General features: G+C 36.5%; 1 protein-coding gene across 8 annotated transcripts in view; it reads right to left on the bottom strand.

Moving 5' to 3' along the window:
* Nucleotides 1-23,960, bottom strand: part of tenm2a (teneurin transmembrane protein 2a) — a 646,939-nt gene that overhangs the window by 86,011 nt on the left and 536,968 nt on the right. For 6 of the 8 annotated variants that reach the window (XM_058798657.1, XM_058798659.1, XM_058798660.1 and 3 more), the window contains one exon: nucleotides 13,072-13,281. The exons of the other annotated variants lie outside the window; for them this stretch is intronic. In XM_058798657.1, coding sequence (XP_058654640.1) covers nucleotides 13,072-13,281 — 210 coding nt within the window. The remainder of the gene's footprint in view (nucleotides 1-13,071; nucleotides 13,282-23,960) is intronic. 8 annotated transcript variants of the gene reach the window in all.

Raw genomic sequence — 23,960 nt, 5'->3', positions numbered from 1 at the left:
CAACAAAAGGGAATCCCTTAACACAAAGGCTACGCAAGTAATACAACTCCAGATTCTGGCTGAGCTGGTGCATTTAATATAAATTTTAGAAACTCAATGCGAGGGTTAATTAAGTGATTGATGGTTGTTCAGGTCTATATGCAATTGCACATATTGCTATAAACTTGGGATTTCACCTTTTCATTCTCTAAACTTATCCTTTCCTCAATTTCTCTCTTTCTGCAACTTGTGTGAATGTGTGAATGCGTATGTTCATGTGTTAGATTAGTCTGCATGTCTTAAGTTTATCCAATAAAGTCTTATTTATATTGAAAAGATCTTGTGTTTTGTGCTTACAAGTTAATGTCTTAAACTGCCGATCTTGTTACTGTGCTATTAAATAGTGTTTTCACTATATTTTGGATTTTAATATCCAGTGCAGAGTTGATGTTGTACGGTTCGTTCATTGAATCGCTGGCCGACTCAGTGATCCGCCGTAAAACAACTAAATCCAAATGTATTACTTTGTACACAGGAAATAAGATTTGTAGCAAGCTTCTATTCTTTAACGATGTAACCAAAGACTTTTGTGTTTTCTGCTTGCTTGGCCTCTGTTTAGCAAGTGTTTGCTCTGTGAGACGCTAAATCTGCGACAGTAAAAAAGCCTCTTGCTCTCTCTCTCTTCTCTTATCCTCTTCTTTTCTTTTTAAATACAAGACTGTGCATGTGCCAAGGACTACGAGAGAAGGACGTGTATGTGCGGGGGATTAAATTCATGAACGAAGTGAATTGACAAACACAACGTCAAGAGTTTGTTCTTACAAACTAAATCCAACCAAAGGAGAACAGATCAAGTGTGTGTGTGTGTGTGTGTGTGTGTGTGTGTGGAAGTAGAGTGGATCAGTGCTGGCCTGGCCATGTAATCTGCTGTTTCTCGCTGTATTACAATGGCAACAGTGCTGGATCAAACATGGAATAAGTGTAAAGCCGGTCCCTGAGTGCTGGGAATTGGGAGAGATCATGGTGCTCAGGCACAGTGGGGTGGGTGATGGGGTCTGACCCCCTGTCTAAAGATCATTGAGGACTGATCTGAACTCAGCGGTCCCATGGCTTTATCTAGGGGTGATACACTCTGATGACTCAGACTCTGATCTGAGATCAGTGAGCGCAGAGTGATGAAATATATTGTGAAAAATGTCTATAATGACATGGGGGTGAGTAAATAAGGACAATATTTATTTTTGGGTGAACTATCCCTTTCAATAACCCATAGGCAAGGATAAAATAATTGAGACATGAGATACAAATTAAATGAATTATGTAACAATAATAATACATATTCAGATGAACTGAAATAATAAGCAAGTATACACAATAAACAAACAAACATGCTTTGGTAGATAATCAACCTTTTTATCTCATAATTATAATTATGTCAATATTTAGATTTTTTTATCAGATAATTTAGACGTCAATTTTGACTTCTTACATTATAAATAAACATTTTTTGTCTTAAGTATGATTTACCAAAGCATTTTAAGGGTCTTAAGGGTTTTCATAGGAAAACATGATAAACATGATAAGCATGATTAGATTTTGAAGATTTTCAGAATTTGAATAGAATATTTCCTGCATATCAGGTTATGATATTTGCATTTTATTTGATATTCATGGCTGAATTATTTAATTAATTTTAAACACTGGCAATTCAGAAACAAGTATCATATATACTTTTAGAACTTAACAAATTTACATAATACTTAATATAAAATTTACTTTATCTGTCACATAGAACACTTACATGAAAACTATGGAAACGTCTAAAATTGTACTAAATTAAATTCTAGATTAAAGGGGTGACACAATTTACCTCTGACACATCTTACCCCACTCTCTCGTACATTTTGTTTCTTCCAAGTTTGCAGAATATAACTATAAAAGTGATTCTGCAGTGCTAAGGTGAAGTAAAGTTTAGTTGCCATCTCTCATTAGCTCTATAGGTGTGCTGGAAATAGGTCTGGACATTGTTAACTTCTGTTTAAGGGTACTTTTGTTTGTAACACTATGTATGGCTGTCTGGGGCCACAAGATGAATGCCTCTTCTCCTCTAGAGGCACGATCCCTGTGGCTGGAGTAAAAGTCCTCGTCAGCATGCTGCTATAACAGTGAATCTGGGAGACGTGGCCTGATTTTGGGCCCAGGTGCAGGGTGAGAGAGGGCAGTGTACAGATGTTCAATGTGGAGGGAGGGGGGCGACCTCTTAACCCCAGAGAGACATTTAGCATCTGCCAATACACACTCAAACACCCTCCTGAGGATGTGTACACAAACCCACAGTCACACACATAAATATACATGCACAGAAACATTTAAGGACAGCAAAATAATTAAAACTCAAAATGCCTGTTGGGAAGTTTGGGGGGTAACTAGATAAACTAAACAAATAGCTCAGGTGCTGTTCAGTAGTAGCTTCTAGAAGCTTCTGTGTGAGCACTCTTTCATATCATTAATAAACACATACTGCAATTCAAAAGGTATGGGGTTGGTACGATTATTTAATGTTTTCGAAAGGAATGTCTTATGCTAAGACTGCATTTATTTGATCAAAAACACATTACAAGCAGAAATAATATAAAATATTATTTACGACTTAAAAGGACTGTTTAATTTTTGTATATAAGGTAGAGTGGGGGAAAACGCCCCCCATAAGAATTCTGTAATTTTTCTTCGGTGAAACGAAAGTTAAATGTGTCCGAAAAAGTTATCATAGTTTTGGTGACAATGGCATAAATTATAAACCAAGTATGAAAAATGTCCGGAGTTTTCAAGTTATTCGATTTTTAACAAAAATTAAATTTGTACCAAAGCGCCCCCATGGGTGGGGTAAAATGCCCCCCAGTCTGACAAAGCAATTTGCTTTAAACATTTACAGCAGAATCAGAGTACAGGCAGTTTTAGCTTAAAATTTAAAAGAATATAATCAATAATTATGAATTACAAAATTATAATAGCCTATTTGAAACATTTTGTTAGCTGATGCTAACTGGCTAGCTAATTAGCTACCTGATGCAAAATTGAGGTAATTTTTAAATATAAAATCCAAATATTTTTATTCAACCAACTAGTTAGAATATATTTGATGGAAAAACAAAGGATTTGATGTTCAGAACAGAATAACTACAGTAATATCCCATTACCGGCGTTTTACCCCATTTACTATGTTTGAGACAAAAATGATGTCATTCTGAGAATATAATTATACTTTTCTTAAATAACATGTACTCCCTATCTACAGGCCCTACTGTTCTCATGTCATATATAACTGTGATGTTTTACAAAACAACAAGCGGTAACACTTTATCTCGATAATCCACTTTAGACATTCTACTAACAGTAAGTAACTTTGCAACTACAGAGAAACTGAGAAACTTTACAAGTATATGTCAACTTATTCTACTAACCCTAAACCTACCCTACTGAGAGTTAGTAGACATGTAGTTGCAAATTAATGAGAATTAGTTGACATGAAGTTACAAAGTTACTTGTAGTTAGTATAATGTCTAAAGTGGACTATCAAAATAAAGTGTAACCCAACAAGCTTTAAAACGTTTTTTTTTTTTTACTATTGGTGAAAACTTCTACATCACTCTTGCCAATGTAGTCCATAGTTACAATAAAAATTTATCTGGATTTTATCTTGTGGTTATTTTATTAGGGGGGCGTTTCCCCCCACTCTACTCTATTTATTTGAAATCTATTCCTGTGGTGCAAAACTGAATTTTTAGCATCATTACTCCAGTCTTCAGTGCCACATGATTCTTCAGAAATCATTCTGTGATGTGCTTTTCAGGATTCTTTGATGAATAAAGTCTGAAGGACAGTATTTATTTGAAATATTTTATAAAATTATGCAAGTCTTTACTGTTATTTTTGAATTTTCACTATTACAATTAAATGTGCCCTTCTTGAATAAAGGTATAAAAGGTATCTTACTGACCCCAAACTTTTGAAAAGTAGGCTACTGTATACAACACAGCTTTTCACTGCCTCCAGCACCTCTAAGTAGAATTAAAGTGAATATTATGACAAGTAAGATGATTATACTTACTCTAAGTCAACATAGATAAATTATGGTCAATTTATTGAATTTGCTCTATTGCTTGTTTACAGTTACAAAACAATAAACACAGCACTACTGAACAAGATAAATTGTTCAAACTACTCCCAGTTGTCAAGAGGACATTTTTATGAATCAGAGATAAGATATCATGCACAAGCCCAATAGAGCGTCTCCTTTTGTCAGTCCACTGTTTTTTTAAATATATATTCATGGTTAAGTAACAGCATTTCACAGATTTTTTTTTTTTTTTTTTTGCTTTTACCTGCACAACTGGCTTAAAAAAAAAGAGAAAAGGTTGTTTGCCCAAAGCTGGAGAAAACAACAAATGCAAAAGCCACTTGTGGTCAAAGCGAAACACTGTAGGCTCCCCTGTCAGCCCTTCCTAGACTGATGAAAAGGTTGTTTTCATATTCATGAAGAAGCATTCTTCATTCGTAAACCTCTGCACGCATCATCAACTTTTATCCCACGTCGACTATGAAATGGCTGTGTCGAGGCTCTGTGTGTGTCTGTGTGAGGGTAAAAATTCACACCCGCAGCGCACAGTAATCGCTGTCCTTTTCACTCTCGATGTCTCCTTTACTCTAGGACACTGACAGATTTAAACAGCCTAACATACTTATTCTATGAATGACTAATTGAAGGTTTACTTTAGAGGAAAATCGAGGTTCTTTGTCCATGATTTTTTTTAAAGAAACTAACTGATGTCTATTATAAACAGACTGACTGATGCACATGTATTATTCTAGAAACTGTATTAAAAATGAGACGAGACTTTTGCTCGGATGCTTAACTATACAAGTGAAACGTCTGCACAAACTATCAGACAGTCATGTACCAAGGACACATTCAAGGATAAAGCTAAAATCCAATCCCCCCCTGTTTGGCCACAGTTAAACCAACAACAGCACACAGACACCAACACAAATTGAAATAAACCGCTGGACATTAGCGGCGGAAACCATAGGAGTGAGAACATAAACGCCAATTTGGGATGATAAAGGAGATCAGAGAGAGGCCCTGGACCACAGGAGGTAAGAGAGAGTGTGATTTTAGTGGAAAACGCTTGTGAATAAATAAAAGAATGTAATTAGGAAACAGCCACGGAGACCTCCTACTTTTATACAACCGTGCCATCCCACCATCTTCACTGATAACATGGTGGTTTTCTCTCGCCACTGAGAGTGCCAAGTTTCAACTCTCGGCAGATTGCAGCGAGGCTAGACGGCGCACTATACGGCACATCCCAGCAGAGGGCCGGTCGAGTATAGCTGCCTGTTCATGTATGCCAAACAACAGCGATAAAATGAAAGATAAAGGTCATTTCGGCACATAATCACGTAGAAATAGGACACATTTTACAATCAAAAGATCAAGTTTTGACATGGTCCAGTTAGCATCTGCTGGTAGATGCAGGAACTGCATCATCTACTGTAGCTACAAAAAGCATCTTATAAAACAGATAGTTTCTGTCCTTGATTCTGATTGGTTGAGCTGCGTTCGAAGCTGTTGCAAATTACTCTACAAACATATACCTGCGCCAGCGTGTATGTTGCTGAGTCTTTGTGTTGCTCGGCAACCACAACCATTTCTGAGGAACTACATTGTTTGGCGGAAACTAATGTTTTAATTAATATCATTACATTTTATTTACTTTGTTTCAACGCTCTGCGCCGTGCCTAACAACACTCTTAAAAATAAAAGTGCTTCACGATGCCACAGAAGAACCTTTTTTGTCTAAACGGTTCCATAAAGAACCTTTAACATCAGCAGAACCCAAAGAGTTCTTTGTGGCAAAAGGTTCTTCAGATTTTAAAAAGGAAAGAAAGAGATGGTTCTTTAAAAGAGCCTTTGTCTGAATGGTTCTTTGTGGAACCAAAAATGGTTCTTCTATGGCAGTGATACTCAAATCTGGCTCGTGAGATCCACTTTCCTGCAGAGTTTTGGGTCCCACTTTATATTAGGTGGCCTTAACTACTATGTACTTACATTTAAATTAATTATTTGGTACAATGCACTTATTGTGTACATACATGTTTTCACATTGTACTTATAGTTTTAAAAATACCTATATGTAGTTACATCTGTAATTACATTTATAATTACACTGTTGACCCATCCCTTACACCTAAACCCACCCTTAAACCTACCCAGACCACCAAACCTGTCCCTAACCTTACCCGTATCCCACCTCAAAACAGCAAAAGTGTTTTGCAATATAATATGAACACAATAATTACATTGTACTTATTTTTTGATGTAAGTACATAGTAGTTAAGGCCACCTAATATAAAGTGTGACCGAGTTTTGCTCCAAACCTGATCAAATTCACCTACCTGCGATTTTCTAATGATCCTGAAGACACTGATTAGCATGCTCAGGTGTGTTTGATTAGGGTTAGAGCTAAACTCTGTAGGAAAGTTGATCTCGTGAGCCAGATTTGAGTATCCCTGTTCTATGGCATCGCTGTAAAGAACCTTTCAAGCACCTTTATTTTTAAGAGAGAACGCCTGTTTAGCTGTTATAAATTCACTGTAAACCACAACTTCTTGGGGATTATTGCTTTATTTCTCCATTGATGACCATTCTAAAGTAGCTGTCGATTGCAAAGAATCTATCATTATGCCATTTTGATTAGTCACATGACATTTATGGCTCAGATGATTGGCTCAAAACTTCCTGGCAGTAGAACTGAAGGCCTATTAGCAAAGATCAGATCGCATAATTCTCATATCCTAAACCAGCTGAGCAACTGTCATCGAAATAAACAGCACTGCTAATGGATAGCTTCCTCCAGGTATTCCAGACCTCTTTGTTTCCAACACTGCCATATGAATACTGTTGATTTGAACACTGCAACCATATTAATTTGCAACTGAAGTGTGTTATTCTGCACTCAACATTCCAGCAAAAATCCAATATGACAATATCATTAATAGCAACTCCTAGAAAATAGAATAATAAAACTTTCAGGCACGGACGAGCCAATCAATAGATACATAATTTATAAAGGAAGAGAAGATAGTTACCATTTTGCTTCCAACTGCACAAAACACGCATTCAACTTTTACTCACACACAGTAATGTGATCTGACAGTACTCAACATACTCACATGTGCTCGGGCTAAGAGAGCTACGCATTAGTTCACTACTACACACACACTGGAAACATGTACACCCCCTACAACGTAAGTACCAAAGCACTGAGGACTACGTGTGTGTGTTTGAAAACACTGAAAGCATAGTGGAGTTTTGTGCCAGTCTCAATAGCGCAGCGTGGAGGTCATCTAGCTTGACACAGATCCAAACCTACATGGTTCAGCTCGCTCTTACTAAAAGCAGATCCCCACACACAGTCCTGCGTGCCTGAGGTTAGCACTTAAACCCACCCCCTGCTCTTTCTGGGACTGTGCCTGCGCTGGGCAGAGCGGAGCAGAGCGGAGCGGAGGCGCTGAACAGGATGGAATTGGCTTTCAGTACACTGCATTAGTTTCACAGTAGTGCTCCGGAGGCCCACTGGCAGCAGGAACAGAAAGCCACCATGTTTGTTTTCCAGGCCCAGCCTCAGTAAAAATGTTTATTGATATTTTCTGTTGTTCAACGCAAGTGTTGGATGCTGAGGAAGGATGCCCGCACAGCAGCCACAGCCAAGAGGAGCAGTAGGCGTCAGGACTTCAGCTTTCTTTCAGAGACTCTCACAAGAGCAGCCACTGGCCTAAAAAAATCTTACAGCAAATTCAAACGGCTTTGTAAAGTCTGTGTCTCGCCATCTTTAGCAGTCCCATTTGAGAGTTAACAGTTTCTTTGAACTGGTTCAAACTGAATCGCAAAGCATTTGTAAATCACTTGATCACAAGAGTGAAACATATTGGAACCATAATTTGATACAATCTTTGTAACCTAATAAAACAAATCTGTTTTTAACAATTTATTTTACTATAAAACAAACCCTCAAATTGTATCTTTGCTGAGAAAGATCTAGAGGTTTTGCAGTTTTTTAATAAACATCTGTAGGTTTGCATTATTGTGTTCTTCATCAGAACACAAACATGCAAATATAAAAAAAAACAATAATTATTATAAAGCAATTATGCAACAGTACACCCTTAATTACCACTGCAAACAGAATAAAATTAGCTTTTAAATGTGGGTGTCAAGTCTAAACTAAATAGCTTTCACAGTTTCCTCAGAACGATCACTCAAAGTGACTCTCAAACAAACTGAATAGCTAAAATGAATCGACTTCCCTATGCTATTTTTCTTCATCGCCTTTTAATACATCCTGTCCCTCTCACTAACATGCTAATACAAAAACAATAACTAAATGAATAAATAATAACACTAATAATAAAACTTGTGCAACAACATCCTTAATTACCACAGCATACAATTAAATTAGCTTTAAAAGGCACTGTCAAGTCTAAACGAAATCGTTTTCACAATTTCTCCAAAATGATCACTCATATTAATAAGTTAATCTTTTTTCAACAGGTTCATTGAATGAACCCGTTTTCAGTACAGTCTCTCATCCCTCACAAAGACACTTACAGATACCTGCTCCCTCAGAGTGAAGGGACAGCAGCTGGTCTGGAGGTCAAGCTGTTGAACTCCTGGACGTTTATTCTGAGGTTTAATTAAAACACAGCTTGGTTGGCGGTAACAGAAGTAAATGCAAGCTGTACGCTGGGCTCCGAACGAAACAATTCCCTCACATTCAGCCTCTTTGGCCCAATCCCCTCCTGTAATGAGCAATAATAACAGTCTGAGAGAAGAGTCATCAAATCAGCCTGAAAATAAACAGGCTTTTGAAACCCCACTCTAAAACCCACCCACACACAAACACACACGGCCCTCTGTTCTGAACACAAAAGCTTAAATAATATCCTAATACAAAAACAATAACTTAAAAAAAAAAAACAATTATGCAACAACATGTCTTTAATTACTACTGCAAAACAGCATAACATTAGCTTTAAGGGGGCATCCAGTCCAAACTAAATTGTTTCAACAGAATTTCTTCAAAGCACACGGTGATTAAAAATTCATTGCATTAGGATCTACGGCTGATTTCACTGGCAGGAGTATGTGACTTTGGAAGCTACTAAAAATAGCTAGCCGACACTCTCCATTTATAATAAATGGATAGAGACGCAAACACAAGCGCTTCCTACACACACACACACACACACACACAGCAGCTCTTTCCAGGAGCTCTCTTTGGAAAGACACCTAATGCCACAAATCAGCTTCAGTGTTTTTCAAACATACAGGCCATGAATCACAATTTCAACAAACCAAATGAAAGGAATCTGCAGACTTTTTTTTAGGGGGCAGCATGACTGATTTCATCATTGACGAAATGTTTCTTGAGCAGCAAATCAACATATTAGAATGATTTCTGAAGGATCATGTGACACTGAAGAAAATTCAGCTTTGCCATCACAGGAACCTATTACAATTGAAAACAGTTATTTAAAAATTGTAATACTTCACAAAATGAATGTTTTTTTTGATCAAATGAAGTCTTGGTGAAACATTTTAAAAAAATCTTACCATCTCCAAACTTTTGGACGGTAGTAGATTTATTTAAAAGAAAGTGTTTCCAAACCTTCTATATATTCATTTTTACAAGCATTTATGTTGAAATGAGGCATTTCATCGCATTTCTAAGAGAGTTCTCTTTAACACAACCAGACTGCCAGTGACAGAGCCTCGCTGACAGCTGCAATAGCTCAAGTAATGACTGTGGCACCCTGTGCATGCCACCAGTGTCAGCGCTACCCACTGGCAGAGACGCAGTCCAGCTGTGCAATATAACCCACTGGAGCACAGACCCGCAATAAACACTAAGCAGAAATATAGAGATACACTCCGCGATCCCTGATTCTGAAGCTTTTATGTACCATATTTAAATTCAAAACCAACCAGTAATAAACACACTTACCAGACACGCGACAGACTCAAATACATCTACTCAGAGCACTCTTCCTCATTATAATGTCTCTCAGCCTTCAGTACGTTGGGATACTGGCCAGATATTTCAAATCCTGCGCAGCAATCTCCCTCAACAAGCTCACAGGACATTTAATTGGACTTAGTCTCACGAAAACACACATTTCCAATCTCAATCCAGCACCCCAAGATGTAAAACACACACACACACTCTGAAACTAAAAATTCTCAGACTTGTACACAAAATCCAAGCTCAAGGCAACATGATAATAAGCCAATTATTTAGTGCTTTATTTTCAGGCTAATTGCGAGCTTTGAAACTCCTCAGAGCTGAATGTGTCATCAGATCAAGGAAATGCAAACTATATGACAAGCTTGTAAAGAATATGAAATATGAATAATTATTTGCAAGCATCTGATATTCAAAGTAGTTATTTTTCCAAATGTGATAAAGACCCGTGCATTACAAAAACAATGAATGACATTTGTCAAAGCGGAAAAAAGTGTCTTATATAGTTGATTAGAATATAGAAATATACAGAGATTTTCTCCCAAATTAAAATTGCAGCTTGATTAGGGCATCTATATTCAATAATTTAATATAGTACCAAAGTGATGAAAGAACAAAAGAACTAATAATTGTACTATTATTTCCACCACCGTCATCATCATCGCTATTGTCGCTGTTCTGTTGTGTAGATGCTAACATATTTCCAATACTAATCAGAGATTATCTTCTTAGATTCTTAAGAAAAAAATCACCTTTTGCAATTTCCTTTCAGCAAATGCAAATTTTATGGCAGCTCAGAAGAAAAAACGAGAATACTAACAGGCCCAATAAAGCTATTAGTGGTCACCTTGTCTGCACTGAGAGACTGTGATTTCCCTCTCGAATTTTTGATCTTCTCTCATCCATAATCCTTCTGCCGCATCATTCTAGAGCCGTGGAGCTGGCAGTGTTGGAGTGAATTTATTTACAGCGTGGTTAGTCTGCAAATGATTGATGTTGCTGCAGCAAACAGTAAACCAATTAGAGGCATGATGTAATGTCATTTTAAAAGGTTTATAATCGCGTTGCTTCTGAACTCGGGCCCCTGATCAGACGTAATAAAGATTTATAGCAGATCAAAGGAGAGGCTAATGCCATTAACAATAGATTATATTCCAGCAGAAATTACATTAACAACTTTTTTTCCTCCTCTCCTCTAAATATATCCCCTGGATTGCAGATTTGGACGTGGGGCAAAGTTTGGAGGACTGTGCGGCGTATGGAGCATTAATTACTCCGAATGAGCACAGCTGTACTAAGACGACTCACACACACACACATTCTGTTCAGTCTGACCTGTTATAGTGAGGTTCTACACAGCCTGTGAAAGTGTAATAAGTCACCATAATATAAGTGCTTCATATGTGGCGCCCTTGTGGGTAACCGATGCTGTTTGATTTCATATCCATTTGTTGTCACCTTGAGCTCCACTAGTCATAAATATAATCTATTCCTATGACAAAATGACCTTTTTAGGGACAACAACTAACACTATGTCCTAACCGGGTGCAACATGACAAAATGACAAATGATAAACCCAATCATACAGACCTTGCTAAGACAGTAGCAATCCCCCCCAAACCCTTCCAAGTTACACCAATCTAGTTTTTTATAGTGTGAACAAAGGGGAAAAAAAAGTTTCAATCATGAAATCAGATTTAATTTGAATTTTTTTTACAAGCCTGATCCACTGTGAACATCAATTGTTGAAGTGTACCTACAGTATGTAAGTTTGCATCATTACAATGCTTTTTGAGTATAATTTATATACTGTATGACAGTATTTGTTCATATTTTAAATGAGCTTTTATTTTTGCTTTTATTTGGATTTTAGTTTATGTACTTTTGTCATTAATTTAACTTTAATTTAAATTTCTCTCAATTTTAGTTTTAATAATTTTAGCACTTCAACTTATTTCAGTTAGATTTCTATTTTTTATGTACTATTGCACACTATATGTGACTCTGGACCACAAAAGCAGTCATAAGTGTCAATTTTTCGAAATTGAGATTTATACTTCACATGAAAGCTGAATAAATAAGCTGTTATGAATTTGTTATGATAGGATAATATTTGGCCATGATACAACTATTTGAAAATCTGGAATCTGAGGGTGCAAAAAATCAAAAATCAAAATACTGAGAAAATTGCCTTTAAAGTTGTCCAAATGAAGTTCTTAGCAATGCATATTACTAATCAAAAATTACGTTTTAATATATTTATGGCAGGAAATTTACAAAATATCTTCATGGATCATGATCTTTACTTAAAATCCTATTGATTTTTGGCACAAAAGAAAAATGTATAATTTTGACCCATACAATGTATTTTTGGCTATTGCTACAAATATACCCCAGCGACTTAAGACTGGTTTTGTGGTCCAGAGTCACATATATTTAAATATTTTAATATAACTAATTTATAGTTAATTCAATTTTAGTTTTAATTTTAGAACTTCAGCTTATTTCAGTTAGTTGCAAAAATAACATTTCTAAGTTTCATTTAGTTTTCATCTAATATTTCATTTTATTGATATTTTTTATTTTAATATTTTCGTTTTATTTAAATTACCAAAAACAATTGTAACAGTTTTAGTTAACAATAACAACACTGCACTATAACTGATGCGGCAACTAGAAAATGTGACTGAAAAGTCTGAAAGGAAATATCAGATCTGGATACATACAATTTTAAGAATGACTGATCTAAATATACAGATCTAAGACAGAGGAAGAAAGAAAAAAAATCTTATTCCCTGTAGTGTGACAAAAGAATTGCTGATATCCTCCGTCATGATCAACAGCAGTCAGCAGTCAATTTTATTGCTCATTTTGTTGATGATGTTGCATTTAATTAAAACACAGTGTGAAGAAATATTATTTTCATAGTAGACAACAATACAGGACACAGAAAATGAGTGAGATGATAATGGAGGCATCAGCCAATGAGATGTTAGTGGGAGGGGCTTACCAGTGGGGGGCTGGGCCCGGAGCAGGTATGAGTTGGGGGAGATTTGGTCCTCTGGGTGGGGCTCCAGCATGGTGTGGGAGGAGCTGCTGTCCAGCAAGGGCACCTGACACTCCCTTATGGTAGGCGGGACTGGATGGAGGGGGGCGGGTGGAGGAGAAGGAGCAGGGGGCAGGAGGCTGGAGGAGGCGGTGGAGGGAGGGAGGGGACGACCTGAGGAATGGACAGATAAAAGGAGACGACAAACTTGTTATGATCATGTGACATGACACAGGGGCAGATATCAACATACTAACATGATAGACAAACAACATTTAAACATTCTACAGCAACTAATGAACTCTAGTCACTACAGTGACTAATGAACTCATTTATGTGATAATGCACTCATGTGATCAATTGTTTTCGAATGACTTCAATGACAATCTTTGAAGTCAACATGAAATGGCTTTTACAACCCATTTTACTTTTGTAATATTATGTGTTTCCATGTGAAACATGAAATTTAATACAAAAAATGCTGGGCGAGATTTGATTTTATCCATCAGGAATTGACTGGATCATGAAAAATGTCTGTTTCATACTAGAATGCGTTCACAATATGATTTTGGAGTAGGTTATGGAGAACTGCGCCCCTCCTGAAACACCTTGGGAATCCATTTCTGAAGAGCCTTTTTACCCGATACGTGGAGGCTGAAGATTAAGTTCACCCTTGAGAACATTATCATGCATCCCAATAGTAATACTTCTACAAATGTATCGTAATTTACTGTTATTGCCATAAACTTTATTATATTAACCGGGAAGCTTTTACGAAGGCTCCATTGCTTACAACAGTAGCCTAAAACAACACATAAGTAGCTATCTGGCTATTGGTTAATATTAATTATTAATATTAAGTTGTTTCTGAGGCAGTGCAAGTTTTGTCATTTTGATGAAGGATTATGAAAACTCTTTAGATCAACATGTACTACTGATAAAATGTGCTCAGAAACATATATTGAGAAAGTAAATAGGGTCAATTTTGATTTCACGCTGACCTTAACCATAACAGTCCCCTGTGATGTTCACGTCGCACAATGTGCTCGTAAAATAATTCCCATAAAATGAGCTCCAAGGTGTTTCTCATAAAAGCAAGCTATGAGGTCACAAAGTAAATTTACGGCGCCCATAAATGCATGCAAAATTTATGCGCTCACACCTGTGCATAGATAATATGGGCTGAAAATGACATCATGCTCAGCGTGCACCGACAATATACAAACAAAAGCACCACGACAGAAGCAAATAGTCGGGGTGTTCATGTACATGTGTGTGTGTGTTTGTGAGTTATGGAGTGCTTGGACTGCAGAACAGCAGACAGGAAGTGCTGCTCGCAGCATTTTTTTGTCCAGTAAAACTCCACGCTGGGAGCACTGCATGAGCACATTTACACACAAACACAGTCTACTTCATCACTGTAATACAGATGTTTCAGATGTGATTTCCCAACAGGATCCTGATATAGAACCATATACATGTGCTATATGACAATAAAGAGCCTGCAGTTATGAAGCTCATGTAATTTTTTCGCAGTGAACAAATGCACGAAGGGAGCTGGGCAAAGTCATTGGTTTTAAATGCATCTGAGTTCCTGAGTAATTGCCATGACATCGGAGGTAAAATTGCAAAGGTTTTTTTTTTTTCGAAGAAGAAGAAGAAGAAGCGTGTGCAGTCAGTCCTCATAAAGGCGGAGGAATTAGGAGGTTATTACCTGCCTTAATTACTCCTGCAAAGACAGCACTGAGGGAAAAGACGGTGCTCGCTATAATCTGAGACGACTCAGACGGCGCTCTTTCAAGATTCATATCAGTAAAACTAAAATGACAATGTATTGGCCATCGTTTTAATTGGGATCAAATGAGGACTGTGCACTTTCTGTCTTTTAAGAGTTGCTTTTACTTCAAAAAGCCGCATGGTACACAAACATATTATCACGCACATACACACAGCTCCACTTTCATCTTCCTTTCATTGCATCAACCCCTGACTGCCTGTTAGCAGGAATGGAAGAAAGCAAGAGGGTGAAGAGGTGCTTTTGTAGAAGACCTTGAATGCAGAAAGTGTATGAGCACATCTGACTCAACTTTCCTCTTCAACGCTCGTCCTCCCTCTCCCCATGACTGCTTTGTCAGTACAGTATGCGGTCATTCAGGGATATTGAGTCGAGGTTGCTGGCTGTGCCTTGTGTTATTGATTTGGTTCAGTGCTGCCCTGTGCCAGAAACACACCTCCATTCACACACTAACTCACTAAGTCATTGCACTAAGCTTATTTCATTTTTTCAGAGTAGATTTTATTTTAATATTGTTTCTAGATTTCATTTTAGGTGTTTAGTCTATTAATACACTAATAATGAAAATGTTATTGTGAACTTGAATAAATGAAGTAAACAAAAACTATGCACATCAACTACCAGTCAAAACGTTTTGTAAATGTTTTTGAAAGAAGTATTTTATGCTCACCAAGACCGCATTCATTTGATCAAAATAGTTAAAACAGAAATATTGTGAAATACTATTGCCATTTAAAATAAAGTTTTTTTATTTGAATGTATTTTAAAATATAATTTATTTCTGTAATGGCGAAACTGAATTTTCAGCATCATTACTCCAGTCTTCAGTGTCACATGATCCTTCAGAAATCATTCTAATATGCTGATTTGCTCCTAAAGAAACATTCTTCTTAGTATTACTACACTGTAAAAAAAAAAGTTGAGCCAACTTAAAATTTGAAGGCAACCAGCTTCAGCGGATTTTTGAGTTTTCTCAACTTGTCGTTTTACGTTTATACAACAAAAATTTGAGAATCTCCCACAAAAATAAGTTGAAGTTGGTTGCCTTAAAATTTTAAGTTGGCTCAACTTTTTTTTTTTTTTTTCTTTTTTTTACAGTGTACTATTATTATTATTATTATTATTATTAGTATTATTATTAGCGTTGAAAACAGTTTTGCTGCTTTTTTTGTAGAAACCGTTATTTATTTCACTATTTTTTGATTAACAGAAAGTTAATAATCAACAGCATTTATTTAAAATATGTTTTTTGTAACAATATAAAAGCCTTTACTGAGATTTTTTATCAATTTACTGTGCTAAATAAAAGTATTAAATTCTTTTTAACAAAACTGACCCCACATTTTGAAACCGTAAAGCCTAAATATTATTAAAAACGGAAATATATTTTCATTTTTAATGTCAGCATTTTAAAACACTTTGTATATAATATATAAGGGAATATAGCGGGCTGATTGGATTGCTTGTTAAGCAGACCCCAGGGACATGGGGCAGAGGCCTGTTAAATAATAAAGAGAAAAACGAGGAAGGATATGTTTACCGTCAGAATTCCATAAAAGCATCTACGGCATACACATCTGAGAACGAGTGAATGGGAAGAGAGAAACAACGAGAGAGAGACAGATATGGGGATCTTCACTAATGCACAGAGGAGATGAATAAACACTGAAAAGCTCAGCGAATATGCAGATGAAAGAGCGCGAGGTTAAGTGTGCTGCTGGCTGATTAGCTTGACTTCTAAAGAGATGGATGAAGAATTCGACCATAAAAATACAGAACGGCAGAGCTGCATATGGGTATCTGAGGAAGAAGAGCAGCCGGAATTCTGGGAAGTTGTTCTTGTCAAACAGTAGATAGAAGATGCACCAAAGAGTCATTTTCTCAGAACAGAAACAGAGAATAATGTTTGTTAAGTTTCATTGAATATTTAAAACAGTTCAGAGGCAAAATGTTTATTGCCATTGAACTCATTTGAACAAGCACATTATATTCATCACACAAAACCATGACACCATTTTCAATGGACCATTGCTTCAATAATGAGAGTATTTATGGCACTGGACAAGAGAAGCCTGTGTGTGTATATGCATGCATGTGTGTTGGGGGTTATTAAATTTTTAAATCACTTTAATTACAAAAAAAGGAAAAATTGCATTAGGTGGCCAAAAGCAATTATAGGAAACTTAATCTCCTTTGCAATTAGGCTCAGGGGCATTTTTTAACTATTGTAATTTATTTTTGCTACATTTCTATAAAGGTCAGTATAAATTGCTTTGTGTTATTAGAACAAAGGCTCGTTAGAAGGGGGCTGAGGGGGGGCACCTGTTCCTCTAGATGATTCTTCTCCTTTGGCGTCCTTCCTAAATTCCTGTTATCTCTCTGGGAGAGGATGTGCTACTGTGGATCTGCTGGCCTGGAACACTGATTTGACCTTGAACGTCTCTGGTTTGGTCCTTGGTAGAATTATTTTTTGAATACTATCCCAACTAGGAGACAACTTTTGATTTCCTGAAGAGTATAAACTTTGTGGTACTTTTTGATACAGCAAAATGCCGATGAAATTTTACACAAATTAAAATAAAGCTTTGAGTAGACGTTTAATTTAATTTTTAACAAATATATGAATAAAACAAACTCTAAAAAAAAAATAAATAAATAAACAAAACTATTAATAAACTAAAGAGAAAAAATAAATAAATACAACCTACAGCACCAGTTTGGGATCAGCAAGTTTTTTTTGTTTATTTTTATTCATTAATTTATCTTATTTTTATTTATTAATGTAAACACTTTTACATTATGCAAAAAGGATGCATTAAATTGATCAAGAGGGATCTATAGTAATGTCTATAGTAAATATATTTCCAATTTAACGGCTTTTAAAGACATATACAACAAAACAAATTCTGTTCTTTTGAACTTTCAATCCGTCAAAGAATCAATAAATAAATGAATAAATGTCAAAGAATAAATGTAACCACCACTTCCACAACAATATTAATCAGTACTCAACATTGATGATAATAAGAAATGTTTCTTGAGCCCAGCATATTATCAAATCAATACATTAGAATGATTTCTGTAGTATTATGTAACACTGGAGTAATGTCTGCTGAAAATCCACAAATACATTACATTTTAATATATATTAAAAATAGAAAACAGTTTTAATATGTAATTCAGCATTCAACACTTTCTGACCTCAAACTTTTGAATGGTAGTTTGTATTTTCTGGAACTTTTTGTCTATTGGAAATCTTTGAGAAAAACATATTTTCAGTGTTTCGCCAAATGAACAATCAATACCGAAATACAAAACAGTATAACCTATTGAACAGACTGTATTTCTATTCCTCACAGGCTTGATTTTATTACCATAAAATGAAAGATGCCGTCTACTCTGACTGAGGTCTATGAGCATCAATTGTGTGCCTTTCTACATTGGCTGGTCTCCTAGAGCTAAAAAGAGCTGTTATCCAGCGTTTCTCCAACACCGTTGCTTTTGGCTTCACTCCATTTTGACAAAACTCGATTTTGAAAAAGTTTGTGGACAGACTACATGAAAGTGCATTGTGACGCTTGGTTTCACACAGCTCATAATTCATAAAGTTTAAGCCTGTCCAGTGCCTTATTTTTTGATTGCTGCAGAGTCTAACTTTTCCATCACTTGTTGGAGCCTCTGGGTAAGTGCGCTCAGAATATTACATTATGTAATGTAATACCATTATGTGAAAATCATTTCGGTGGATTCACGGATTACGGGATAGAAGTAGACATGCCGCTGACTGAAGTGGTCCTGTCAGCAAACTCTTACAAATACGCTCGCAGACGCAACATAATACCACGGCCTGGGTCTAGCTGCAGCACTGTATCTCTCCACCCATCTGGCCGGTGAGGAGACGGCGAGCCAAAGAGGCCAAAAAGCTCAGGAAGAGACAGCTGGAGCCCAGTCAGATGGAAAGTGACAAATTACCGCCCTAATGAGAGCCATTCATCATTTCTCCCAAACTCTCTCCCTCCCTCTATTTTCATCAACAACGCACCTACACGTTTAGCTCAACCGTCATCCAACACCTGCATTCAAACACGCTGAAGATGGGGAGGAAAAGGAGGCGGACTTGACCTCAGAAAATAAGAAATGCAACACATAGTTTACCTTACAGGTGTGCAAGAGGAAATGAGGAGAAAAGAGAAAAGTAGGATGGAAAACAGATGTGAAATACCCAAAATACCCCAGAGTTACCAAACCGCATGATAATGTGAGCGACTGTACCACAGCAGAAACCTTTTTTTCATTACATATATATTTATATATAATCAAAACAATAAAAATTAAAACAAACTAAATAGTAATAAAACAGGTAAACACAATGATACATTTATTCTACAGTATATAAAACAGTTAATAATAATAATAACTTAGTATTTCAACAAAAATTGTGCTTGTGCTATGTATTTTTTATATTTCTTTATCAGAGCATAGTACCACACGTCTAAAAATTCTGCCATCATTTACTCACACTCTTGTTGTTTTAAACCTGTATGACTGACTGACTTCTGTGGACAATAAAAGAAAATATTTTGAGAATTGAACAACATTGGACCGAACTGTCAAAACAAAACAAAACAAAACCAAACAAGCCCAAAACAAAAAACAAAGCAAAAGAAAAAAAAAATTCGATAACACTTCCTTCCACCGAAGAAAGTCATTTAGGTTTGGAATGACATGAGGGTGAGTAAATGATAATGTAAAGTAAAAATACGAGTTTTCAGTTTTGGTTGACTGTCTCTTTAAATGTGCAGAATCATTCATATGAAACACATTGAAATCAGTCACTCATGACGGTCTATTTCAGTTTTGATGCTTCTATAGTGTACTGTGTAGGCAGCTCATAGGTTAGGCACAGAGCTGATGTTCAGGGAAGGTGACGGGAAGCTGAGGGACAGTGACGTGGATCTCTCGTGTGATCCAGGGCAGGAGGCCATCTTATGCCCGCTGCCGCTAAGATGGCTGCCGCTGGTCCCAAGCCTGTCTCTGCCAGAGAATTTTGAGGGCAGATTGTCTGGATGCTCTGTGATTGACTCCATTTTCTCATTCTGATGTTGTGTCTTGTCGAACAGGCTGACAGGATCCTAATCTTTACAACCATTAAGCTCAGTCAGGCCTGTCAAAACACTAACGCCCGTTTCACACCATCAGCCAATGCTAATAGCAGAGCACGAGTTCAATAATCACGCACATACATACTGTAAACACTGGCACAATCCCGTTCCCTTCATCCTGGTTTATTCAGCTGAAAATATCAAAGCACAAAACGTACTGTAAGCTTCCCACAATTAAGAAAGTTAGCTTTTCTCATTTTAAAAGTGACTTTACAGTTACGTTTCTCCCCTGAAAAAACCCTTTGATGTTGAACTTCAAGCCTGTATTCTCCTTCAGCTCAGAGCTCCTTTATAATCCTGCTCATTTTTTTTTTTTTGTCTGTCTGAGAATAACTTCAGGAAATGCAAGTCAAATCTTTCAGTGTGATGGGACAGAATGCAGCACTGAGACACACCGGCACGGCTCCTCTTCACTTTAATGGAGGATCAGCCAAAAGACTGGACTGTAATGGATCTGGTGAGTGCAGAGGTGTTGAGGGCCACTGCAGCATCTCTTTTGTTATTGTTCTTTGCAACACATCTCACTTTGTGTTCAACACGGTAAAGTTACTCTAAGAGCCCCCATGAGCCAGAACAAAAGCCCTGAGAAACTTTTAGTTTCATTTTGAAGCTTTGGTGGGTGAAACCTGGTTCTTAAGGGGTTAAGTAAACTAAATTTAAATTTAAATACCATTTTCATGCACTTGCTGCAATCAACAATATAGAAATACATTCAGGACATGCCAGATATATGTGGCAGTGTTGTTACTGTAAACTAAAACTATCACTTTTCTGTAATAAAAAAAGCTGAAATAAAATATAAATATTAGATGGGAAAACTCCAACTTGAATGAAAATGACAAATGCAAAACGTACAAAAATGACTAAAACTTAACTAAAACTAAAATAAAACTTAAAGTTACTAAAAATATAAAACATAAAAAAGTAATACAATTATAAAATATCACAACATATAAAAACACAAATCTTAAAATAATAATAAAAAAAACAAAAAAATATAAAAATAAAAGCTCATTTAAAATATTGATAAATATTATTATGCATAAATGACACTAGTAAAATGTGTTTTAGCTTGAAGGAATAAGCTTAAACATTTCCGGGTGAACTATTCCTTTAAATACGCTTCTGTTTGTTTCCTTTTTAACATGTCAGCATCCTAAATGCTCTATAATGATAGCAATTCATCATCTATTCAACGCTATGCTTATTTACTGTTTGGGCTGTGTACTGCAGCGCTTTACGCAGGACACTGCACTTTGATTCATGATCACTGACTAAAACACGTCCTCCACCGATCACAAGTGTCAGTGTGTCCTGCTCCGCCAGACCACGATGGTATGAACAAGTGCCCTGAAAACAAAAATAAAGTGCAGTCACACACACTCACACTCATTCCCTCATACACACTCACACTCACTTTCTCACACACACACACACACACACACACACACACACACACACACACACACACACACACACACACACACACACACACACACACACACACACACAGATTGTCAATTAGGCTCAGGCCTCTGTCCGCTCTCTGCACGTCATTTCCATATAAATTACATCCATGTTGTCTTTCTGGATTGATGATACTGTTATAGATTCCACACGTTTTACCTTACAGAAGAGAGAAGGAATAAATAACCTCCATCACTCAACAGCCCCACCTCTGAGCCCACAGATACACTGATACATGCACTTGTTCAGCCTCCTAAAAATCTGCTTAATATTTTAACCGGAACAATGATTTTTGGCCTTGCAAAACATTGCATCATGAAAAATATTAGCAAAATATAACACAAACAGGACAACCATCTGTGTCCTTGTTCAGCACAATCAAGGTCCTCTAACCCAGACATTCACCCCTACAAATGTTGAGTTTGTTGACTATAAGAATTACAAAATAACTATACTGAAAATAATTTACTGTATATATACTGTAGAATTTATTATATTAGTTATATATACATTATATTAGTATCTATAATATTAATGCATAATGATAATTCATATATTTTAATATAAATCTATGTATATGAGCATATTAATCTAGGCTACATACTAATAAATAAATAAATTTATGATTATATGATATATGCATTTAAATTTTCTTTCCTCTGGAAAATCTGACCAAAAATATTAGTGGCTCACAGTCACTGCACAGCACAGATGTCTTGCCCAATCAGATGTTTGAATAACAATTTCACACCCACCCTGTAACTAACCAACATCTTGCATTTTGGTTATTTAGAAAGAATGAAAGTCGCTTTGATATATCCTTCTTACACTTCCTGTCACATGCATCAAAACAGGAAAGAAAACTGCACTCGTCAAGAGATTTCATGGGTGTTTAATGGAGCCAAGAAGCAGAGTATGCTGAGCGGCATTTTAAATGAGAGAGATATTGCTATAAAAGTAAGAAGAACACAGCAATGCTTGTCATTTCACTCCCAGAACAAGTCCTACAATATTCATAAAAAGCTTTTTGGCAACCGCACACATCCGTAAGCAATGCTACACTTGTTTATTTACAAGGCTAGACAAAAAAAAAAAGCTCTAAAACACTGCATTAAAAAGTCATATCTACTCTGACATCGTGAGGACATGGCGTCAACCTCATTCACCCCATGAAAAATAAACTTTTCCGCTGACACACACTCTCGCATTTTCCTCAAGGAAGACGTTCATGAGATGATGAGCTGACACACAGGCAGAAGCTTCGGGGCCAAACTGAAGAGTAGAGTCGCTGATATGAGGCAGCGCCTCTTAGCGTCCTCGTCACTGTCGCTTCTTTTGCCTAGGATGAACTTTACACCTGTTGCTGGAGACTGTGGGGCTCTGCTCTAAATAGAAGCCTGTGCTTGTCCACTGTTCTCACAACCTTAACATCACCCAAAGAGTCAGCATTAAAAACTAGATACACACTTCCTAAAGGAAGAATAAGTGGTTTCAGGCCAGTAAAAGAATAGGAAAAACATCAGAGCAGATTTTGAGAAATGCAGCATTACATCACCTGCTCACCAATTGATCCTCTGCAGTGAATGGGTGCCGTCAGAATAAGATTAAACGTTAACGTAAATAAGCTGTATTTTAACTTTAAACCGTCACTTCTGTCCACAATACATTTTCTTCGCGCATTAAAATCCACCACCATGTTTGTTTATAGCTGTTTTCTAAACAGTGTTTGATCTGTGCATATTTCTCTCCTGATTCAGACGGGACAACTTTTTCACAGCAGAAAGCCATATTATGGATAGAGGACTTGCAACAAACATCTTAATTTGGTTATAACAAACACACAACTTTTCACTTCACAAATAGATGGAGTGGAGTCGTGTGGATTACTTATGGGTTATTGTATTGTTTTTATCAGCTGTTTGGATTCTCATTCTAATGGCACCCATTCACTGCAGAGGATCAATTGGTGAGCAAGTGCTGAATTGCTGAATTTATCCAAATCTGTTCTGATGAAGAAACAAATTCAGCTTTATCTTGGATGCTTTGATGGTCAATATTAAATAAATCAACAAATCAAAGGCTGAGCACAATATTATAATTACAAGACCACCAGTTTAAAGGCTAGAATACACTACATGCCTTTTAAAATCTGAAGAGATTTTAAAACACTTGGCCTCATACATTTGCAGACTTTGTAAATGGTTACAGAAGAAAAACTGGTCATTACAAATTAATTGACTGAGAATCATACATTTCTTACCAAGTTAGCACACTTCAAACTAAGATCATCCACAAAACAAAGTATGAATGCAGTCATGCACAGCAGGTTCTCCTCACTCATATCAGCTGTTCGGTGTGAAAGTATATAAATTGCTAATTATATTCCAGCCGACTCTCTTTGATGTCTGTGACTCTGATAGAAGCAAGTC

This window comes from Onychostoma macrolepis, chromosome 14 (assembly GCF_012432095.1).
Source record: "Onychostoma macrolepis isolate SWU-2019 chromosome 14, ASM1243209v1, whole genome shotgun sequence".
Taxonomy (NCBI): Eukaryota; Metazoa; Chordata; class Actinopteri; order Cypriniformes; family Cyprinidae; genus Onychostoma; species Onychostoma macrolepis.
This window is presented reverse-complemented; position numbering and strand designations above follow the sequence as displayed.